A 9,669-nucleotide genomic window follows, 5' to 3' on the forward strand; every position below is an offset into this window, starting at 1 on the left:
TTGATGCGTGTGGCCGTGTGTGCGCTCCCTCTGTGTCTAGTGTGTGACCTGTTGATGCGTGTGGCCATGCGTGCGCTCCCTCTGTGTCCAGTGTGTGACCTGTTGATGTGTGTGGCCGTGTGCGCTCCCCCTGTGTCCAGTGTGTGACCTGTTGATGTGTGTGGCCGTGTGTCTCCCTCTGTGTCCCAGTGTGTGACCTGTTGATGTGTGTGGCCGTGTGTGTGTGTGTGGCCGTGTGTCTCCCTCTGTGTCCAGTGTGTGTGACCTGTTGATGTGTGTGTGTGGCCGTGTGCGCTCCCCCTGTGTCCAGTGTGTGACCTGTTGATGTGTGTGGCCGTGTGCGCTCCCTCCGTGTCCAGTGTGTGACCTGTTGATGTGTGTGGCCGTGTGTCTCCAAGCAGGGTCTGCTGAGGGTTGCCATAGAGAACGCGCGGGCGCAGGAGAAGCAGGACCAGCTGGAGAGAACGGAGCTGAAGATGGAGCTCGTGAGAGAGAGGGAGCTAAGAGAGAGCCTGGAGAGACAGCTCAGCGTCGAGCAGAAAAACAGAGGTATTTGACACATTGCCCGTTTCTCTCACAAGTATTTAACAAGGTTCAAGGTTCAAGGTCTTTATTAGTGTCCCAGAAGGGCAATTAGGTTTACAGCAAGAGTAGTGGTTTAAAACATACAAACAATACAAACAATACAGGACAACAACAGACATGAGACACCATAGCATAGACAGAGGTCTGGGCGCATCTAGTGCAGGTATAGAATCAAAGAAAAAAAAGGCTACATTCAGAAAAAAGTGCTAGGATATAAAGTGCCGGCATAAGGCATAATCAAATATTTAACCTCCAAAAGGAGAGCTCACTGACATGCATTTTGGCAAGAGGAGACAGCGTGCGGGACTCCCCTATTTCCGTTCTTCAAGTTCATCACTCCGATGCACCTGTACCGTGCGCAAAAGGACATTCTTTTCCACGCTGCCAAAAAATGACTTACGGAGGTGTCCCACGGTGCCACGTCCTTGTTGCCTTGGCGAATAAGGTGAACATAGGACCACATTACCCATCAGCCCAAGTGGGCTCTCCGTGACTTTAGAGCAGTTTCATGGCGGAGGGAATTAGAGCTGAGGTAACATCGATCCTATTTTAAATTCTAACTGCAGCAAGACCACGCTGCTTCTCAGCCAACGGTTATGATGTGAGGACTTTGATCCCCAAGAGCTGCAGAGGTGAACTAATTAACTCAAGCAAACTGCCTTTAATTATGCAGTGCATAATAATAGTGTTATCAAAAAGGTTTAGAAATGTAATATATTAAGAAGGTGCAAGTGTAAAATAATTTGTGTGGTTACCAGACTATAGTAGTTGCCTGACTTTATTTATTTATTCCGTATAAACTTTTGATATAGTAAGAATCTTTTGTATGGGGGGGAAAAGACTAAACTAAACAAAAAAAAAATCACACCCGTGTGAAGTAAGTGGTGCAACTCCGTGTGGGGGTCCCCGATTCCGCCTCGCGTCCGAAACGGTTGAGAAATGACAGAGTTACCTTGTGGGGGTCCCTCTACCTCTTCATTCCCTGAAGAAGGCCGAAAGGTCGAAACGTCGGATTCTTGTCAATAAATATACAGCATCGTGGCTACGTTTGTGCGGCCTTTTCTCATTTTTACTTATTTACTGCCTTAGGCCAGCACCTCACCAACACTGGTGTGCGCCCTTTCCTGATTGGTCCCTCTACTGTACCCTCTACTGTACTGTACTGTACTGTCACTGTACTGTACTGGCACACCTGAAATCACCATATATACAGTTAATATGTGCGTGTGTGTTTGTGTGTGTGTTAGGTTGCGCACAGGTGGTGAAAAACAACCATGCTGTTTTCGTGCTCATACCCAGGCAGCCAGTCAGCCAGCCAGGCAGGAACCCACAAACATAGTCACTTAAGGAAGTGGTTTGCACCACTTAAAAAAGTGTGGTCGGTGCAACCATGCTTGCAGTTTTCCCAGAATGGCGCCTTTCTATAGTTATAGTTAGTTGTCAGAGGCAATCCATCCGTCCATCTTCAACCTCTTACAGTACCTAAGTCAGGCCAGCGTGGAGTCCCTCCACCTGGGCTTCGGTCTACAGTGTCCCAGTGGCCTCCTCCCAGAGGGACATGCCTGTGCAACCTCCTTGGGAGGAGACCAGGAGACAATAGACATCCTAACTAGATGCCCCAAACCACCTTAACCCATTTTGACCTGAGATCAGATTCAGTTTTCTGAAAAAGCTGTGTTTCTATGTCAGTCGTTCGTAGCAGACCTACAAGCTTGGCGCGCTATGAGCTTGTAGATCTGCTATTTTTCAATAGCTAAAGCATAACATAATGATAACACCAAAAGGGGTTCCCGCCCAACTATCATCTTTCTACCCGAAAGAGCAGTGGCTCCACTCTGAGTCCGACACCGATGACAGATCTTCTCACTAGACCTTATTCCTAAAGTGAGATGTCAGCCACCCTACTGAAAAAACCCATTTCGTCCGCTTGGGTCAGAAATTTCGTTCTTTTGGTCCATGACCCACATTGCATGACCAAAAGTGAGAGCAGGAACGAAGATGTTCTTCATGTATTTTCCACACAGATTCACACGTGACATTAATAGCAAGATGTAGAATATTATAAAGGCCGAGCCTCCCTTTTCAATCTTAAGCTATTGATAATAATTTACTAATTTGTAGTTTGTGAATGAAGCCAAACAAATCACATTTCTAGCACAGTGTTCTACTACTTCTATATCATTATTATTCTGTTCAAAAAGGTTTAATAAAAATGATTAAACAATAAATCACAATGCTGTGTTCAGTGGCATCCTTTGGCCAAACGGAATAGTGTTCCAAAGTTCCAAAGTGCTTCATGACAAAAAGTGCTTCAAAATGTAGGAAACCAAAAATAAAGGGGTATTTACTCAGGAACCCTTAAAATGTTGTCCCGACCCACTGTTTGGGGAACATTGTTCTAGATGGCTTGAACTTCTCCATTTCATCCTCTCTCTGTTTAGTTAGGTAAAGTTAGCTTAAGTTGTGGCAAATCTGCAAAAAAAATGCTTACCACTAGCTTTCTTCACAGATGCGTTCATAAACGTGTGTACTCTCACAGAAAAAATTGTTCCAACCCAACCAATATAAGGCAAAGAATTCCAAAATTTTCATTATACTTTAAGTAGCATGTGACATGTCAAACTAGGGGGTTTTCATGATGCTGAATCCATTCCAAGCATGAGTTTTGCACGAAAATACTCCTTGGGCTAAATTCGGCCATAGCCACTTGCCCAAATGTGCCCAAATGTGCTGACCTCATCACATTTGTGATGACGGCTATGGGCATTTTTAGGCAAAGGAGTGTTTTTTGTGCAAAACTAATGCTTGCAATGGATTCAGAATCTTGAAAACCCCCTAGTTTGACATGTCACATGCTACTTAAAGTATAATGACATTTGGAATATTTTGCCTTATATTGGTTGATAATGGTACCCCAACTTTCAGCAGCTGTCACAAAGTTTCCCAAGGGAGTTGGGTTGGAACAAACTTATCTGTGATAGTAGACACCTTTATGAACACATCTGTGAAGAAAGCTAGTGGTAAGCATTATTTTTGCAGATTTGCCACAACTTAAGCTACCTTTACCTAACTAGTTGTTCTTCTCCTGTCCCGGTAGTTCTGATCCAGAAGCGACTGAAGAAGGAGAAGAGGAGCAAAAGGAGGCTACAGGAGGCTCTGGAGGAGGAGGTGAAGCTCCGTGACCAGGCAGAGCACAGTCTGCTGCACACCGCAGACACACCCACAGGTACACACACACACGCGCACGCACACACACACACTCACACACACACGCACGCACGCACGCACGCGCGCGCGCACACACACACACACACACACACACACACACACACACACACACACTCACACTCACACTCACACTCACACTCACACTCACACTCACACACACACACACACAAACGCACGTCATACACTCACACACACAGACCGTCGTTCCTACGCACAGTACCACATCCGCAAATTAATTTTCAAGGCAGAAATCCTCTGTAGTTTGAATTCCCACTGCAATTTTTACTTTCACTTAACATTGAGCTATATCGGTTCATCATAGTTGACATACTCTCATTTTCATATTAAATGTCACACAATCTCTAATCTTTCCGTGCCTCCAGTGCATCTCAGCCCTGACTGTTAATGCCCCCTAATTAACTGTCTTAATTAATTAATGACCATGCTACAGGACATCAATCATAATTAGCTCCTCCCTCCTCACAGACTCAATGACCCAGGAAGTGGATGGGAGTAACCACAACGACATCATGCCGGACATCAAGCCAACCGTACAAGGTACAGGTCATCCGATTGGCTCGGGACACGGACATGTCTGGCGAAGGGTTAGCGTTCTTTTAAGCATCAAAATGCTCTAGAAGAGTAATAAAGGCCTACAGTACATTTGTATTGAATCTGAGTGTATTTTGTAGCCTGGTGAATCAAACACAAACAACAATCGAACACAAAAACGGCTTACCATTTTCTTTGATTTTATGAGAATGCCACGCAGTCTGTGTTTTGGAATAAACTAAACTAAAGTGTTTAACTTCTCAAGCCATAATGCACTACATTCATCTTTAGTTCGAGTAAAAACAGTAGTTTAGAAATTGAATTCAGCACAGTGCTGCAGCAGGCTGTGATGCAACGTACTTGTGACACAGTATTGATGTGGACAGATGGTGCGAATTTTAATAAAGTTCAAGGTTCTTTACTGTCACTTCCGCTAACTAGTACACACTCAGCATACATGGGCACAAAGTATCGTTCTCGCCACTGCAACAAACATGAACCCAAAAGACTACACATCAAATAAGTCACTAATATTAAAAAAAACATTAAAAGGTCACTAAAACAGAACACTCAGAAGAGACAGTTATGTAATTACAAAGACATGGTTAATGAATATAATTATAGTAGAGATAAATAAACAGAGAGTTAACTATTTGAACCCTGTATACATCATTGGACAACAAATGGCACAAATAGCTGATCTATAAGCTCTAATAGTGATCTTGTAGATCTGCCATTTTCACTTACATTTCTTAATTTACATGCTTAAAATAGGGATGAAAGGGGTGAATGTGGTTAAAACGATCCATAGCTATTAAGCTTTATATGCCTTAATACATTATAATTGCCCTCTATTAAAATTAAAAACACTGTAAATGTTTTATTTATTTTAGATAATAGTTCATCCTTTACTCAAGGGGGACAATTTGTCCATGTGTGGTCCTGCCCTATGGAATGTATGGAATGCATGCGCTAACAAAAAAAAATGTAATGAGAATTAAATCAATATTTTAAATATGTTTTTATTAGCACATGCATTCCATACATTCCACAAGGCTGGACCACACATGGGAAAATGTCATCATCAACCTTGTGACCTTGAGTAAAAGATTCTTAAGTAACAATTCACAAATATATTTATTTTTCATTTTAGTTATAGATGGCAATTATAATGTGGTAAGTAACTAGTAAGGCATATGTGGCTTATTAGTTTAAAAAGCAGGTGTCTTGGGCACATCCAGTTCCTTGCTGGTGCTGGACAAAAGGTAGACACATACAGAGAAGGAGAAGTGTGCACACAGTCTTTGCTCCAACAGTTTATTTTGTTAAAACACCATTTAATTCAGGACATGACGTTTTGGCTTCACCTGATGAAGGCCGTTCATGGCCGAAACGTTGTGTCTTGAATTAAATGGTGTTTTAACAAAATAAACACTTCTCTATATGTGGCTTATTAGCCAGGGATCCTTTTAAGGATATGATAAAAGACTGCTCAGCTGTATTTTTATTACGTCTATATTGCGTTTGTTTTCGATCAATTCAGATCTTCATCAGGACATATGATGAAGACATACCTTATGAATCCCCAGGAACTTAAATATCCTTCATTTTCAAAGCACTGCAGAAGTTTTGTGGGGGCAACGGTCATTTATTCACTTGCATTCCGACCTTGGAAACCCATTGGATGTGACCGACCATTTAGGCATTGTTGGATTGGGATTGTTGATAAATACATCATATTAAATACATCGATATAACATCAACCGATGCTGCATGGCCCTCTGCAATGCTTTCTGTCGCTGCGCCACTGCAGCACATTTAGCCGAGTTAAAGTGAACCGAAATCAAATTAGTGTAAACAGTAAGCAGATTAGTGGAGCAATCATTTTAACGCCCGACAATAATTTCATTTATTTATTCATAACCTTTTTTTTTTGCTGTTGATGTCCAGTGTTGTCTTCGTGGTCACGTAATGAGAAAAGCCCACAGTGCGTGTAGCATGTTTGACAGAAGGTCAGTAATGGCTCTGATCAGAACCCCAGTGCAGTGTGCAGTTCCAGGCAGCACACCTCTCTGCTGCACATTGTGCCGGGGTGGCCGCAACAGACAGCTAGCTTGTTCAAAGGCACTTTTTAACCCATTTAGGCCTGACCTCAAAATTTAAAAAAAAATCTTCTAAATTTTTATTTTATAATATTTATTTTTCTGAAATAAATATTTTCACGATTTTTCAAAAATAGCAGACCTACAAGTTCATAGCGCGCCACTCTGTGGCGCGCTATGAGCTTGTAGATCTGCTATTTTTCAATAGCTAAATTATAACATAATGTTTAAAACACCAAAAGGGGTTCCCGCTCAAAATGGGTTAACCCATGTAGGCCTGACGTCGAAATAAAAAAAACGTTCCCTCTGAAAGAATATGTGACCGGGTCTGGCAAATAGGGCCTCATCTCGACCAGAGTCATTTTTCAGTTTTTTACAGATTATTAAAGTACAGAATGTAAGCTTTCATATGATGTATCATTCAATGAAATTGGAAAATATTTGAAGGAGATATGACCATTTTTAAAATGATTGTGCCGTTTTACCCAAAGCTGAGAAAATCCCCTTTGAATGTTCACAACATTTCAACACCTAGAGCTGGCTAGCCTACTTTGACTTATAAATGTATACATTTAATTTGACCAAATCAATAATCTGTTGGAATGAAAACTTTCTTCAACATTCAAGCTGTGTTAATATGAAGAAAAAAAAAGTCACAAAAAGAAAATCAAGTTTATTTTTGATTTTCTGCCTTTTCATTATAGGCGAGATGAGGACCATTTTGCTAGACCTGGTCACATATATACCTATTCAAAGATTTGTGCCGTATTTTTACGATTTTTCAAAAAATAGCAGACCTACAAGTTCATAGCGCGCCACTCGGTGGCGCGCTATGAGCTTGTAGATCTGCTATTTTTCAATAGCTAAATTACAACATAATGTTTAAAACACCAAAAGGGGTTCCCGCCCAAAATGGGTTAATTGAATGTCAGTGAAGCAGGAAGAGAGCAGGCCACTAATTAACGGCTGTCTTAATTGTCCTCCTGACGAGTTTGTTTGGACATCATTTGCATAATTAACACCCAGTAATAAATCATTTAAAGGGGAATTGTCTGTCAGACAGCAGGGCAGGATGTGGTTCCTTTGTGCCTGGAAGTTTTATCGCCAAAAACAGGAATCTAGGGCCAAAATAACCAACACTTTTGAGCCTAAAGTCCTACTTATTAACAATCTTTGGTTGGGGCAATACTTCTGATATCAGTGCAAGTGTATTGTTGAATAGTCAGGGTCCAGTGGGTCACCCAGCCTAAAGGCACTGCCAACCCAGTAAAATGTCACTAGAACTGGTTATCAATGGAGAGTTGTATCATTTCAGTAGGCCTTTCCAATTCCAACACACTAAAACCTAATTTATTCTCTGTCGCATATCACGGCGTCACATGACAAAAATAGCCCACCAGTAAAATGTCACTAGAACTGGTTATCAATGGAGAGTTGTATAATTTCAGTAGGCCTTTCCAACACACTAAAACCTATCACGGCGTCACATGACAAAAATAGCCCACCTACAAGCTCACAACGCGTTGCACCTGTGTGACCCGTTGTGAGCTTGTAGGTCGGCTATTTTAGTTGCACGATGCCGTCGTGCCACCAGGTTATGATGAATCAGCATCCATCCAGTGAGTCTCACTCACACGTTCCATTCTGTGTTTGTGTCTCAGAAGGCCGAGTATTCCTGCAGACCAGCGGGATGTATTGAAGCCGGACGGCAGATGGACAAACGGACAGAGGGAAAAGATGGACTGACATACGGATGGACAATTGGATGGATGGATGGATGGATGGATGGATGGATGGATGGATGGATGGATGGATGGAAGGAAGGAATTAAGGATGGAAGGAAGGAAGGGCAGAGGATAGATCCTGTAAGGACATAAAGATGTGCTCTACGCTAGCGTCTGGGACCTCTTGCTCTCCCAGACACATATAGCTCCTCCACTCAAGAAATCAAGAAGAATGTCCTCATGGTCTAAAGTGGGATATTTGAACTCTTCACCTTCTCCTGTTTAATTTATTGCATTTATCACAAGTACTCACTGGCCGTAGTAAAAAAAAAAACGATATTTTATTTTTTATGTGTTTGTTCCTTTCAATCAAGGTTTTTGTTTTTTCGTTTTTTTATTATTCTATTATAGCTGAAGTTTATCATAGCTGTTTTTGTCGGTGTCGTATATCTGAACACAAGTGGATATATATATACAGTATATACACAATTCATCATTTTTATTATTATTATAATACTTTAAAAAAAAAAGATGGCATGTTGTACAGCCAGTAAAAGCCTTGATCGTGTATGGTATGCAGTAATGGAGTCTGAAAACACAATACAAACCCTTTTTATTAAAATGCCCACGAGTTTTTCTTTCTTCTTTCTCACAGGGAAGACAACCTGTTATCCCATTTTGGGCGGGAACCCCTCTTGGTGTTAGCATTACGTTATGCTTTAGCTATTGAAAAATAGCAGATCTACAAGCTCATAGCGCGCCACCGAGTGGCGCGCTACGAGCTTGTAGGTCTGCTATTTTTGAAAAATCGAAGAACGACTGACATAGAAACATAGCTTTTTCAGAAAACTGTCAGGATGTAGAAGACATTTTTAGAATCTGATCTCGGGTCAAAATGGGTTATTTTCTCAATGCGCCGCCGCTTCTCAGACACATAATTATTGCAGTTTCTTTTTTTTCCCCTCTTCTTCTCCTCCTTCAGAAATTGTCACCTGCGTGTGAAGGCATCTGATGGTTTTATTGATTTGGGTTTCATAACGGGATAAGAAATGCATTGGAAACATCTCTCTGAGCTCTTAATATGTACTGTAGTCTGTTGTTTGAGGTATAGGCAGCAATCTCGGACTGCATTTTGTGACAAACCTGTGTGTGCGTGCGTGTGTGTGTGTGCGTGTGTGTGTGTGTGTGTGCGTGTGTGCGTGTGTGCGTGCGCGTGTGCGCTTGTGCATATGTGCCTGCGAGGGTGTGTACAAGAGTGGGGATCATGCCATTGATTCTTGCTCCATTTTCAAAAACACACACGTACTATAGGTATTGACAGAGAACGAGTCAAGGTGTGTGTGTGTGTGTGTGGGGGAGGGGGGGGGGGTGTCAGTTGTAAGCTGTCCTTTAGTGAAATATGTTGACGAAGCATTCTCTCGCCCACTCCATTTTAGCATGTTCTCCCTGGGGACTGAAGAAGGGTGTGCCGCTCGCTC

General features: G+C 42.0%; 1 protein-coding gene across 1 annotated transcript in view; it reads left to right on the forward strand.

Moving 5' to 3' along the window:
• Positions 1–8,250, forward strand: part of dachc (dachshund c) — a 53,885-nt gene extending 45,635 nt beyond the window's left edge. Inside the window, exons 8-11 of the mRNA XM_079511708.1 lie at positions 402–549; positions 3,683–3,811; positions 4,300–4,371; positions 8,129–8,250. Coding sequence (XP_079367834.1) covers positions 402–549; positions 3,683–3,811; positions 4,300–4,371; positions 8,129–8,166 — 387 coding nt within the window. The 3' untranslated portion in view covers positions 8,167–8,250. The remainder of the gene's footprint in view (positions 1–401; positions 550–3,682; positions 3,812–4,299; positions 4,372–8,128) is intronic.
• Positions 8,251–9,669: the final 1,419 nt, after the last annotated feature.

This window comes from Electrona antarctica (genome assembly GCF_951216825.1).
Source record: "Electrona antarctica genome assembly, chromosome: 10".
Classification (NCBI taxonomy): domain Eukaryota; kingdom Metazoa; phylum Chordata; class Actinopteri; order Myctophiformes; family Myctophidae; genus Electrona; species Electrona antarctica.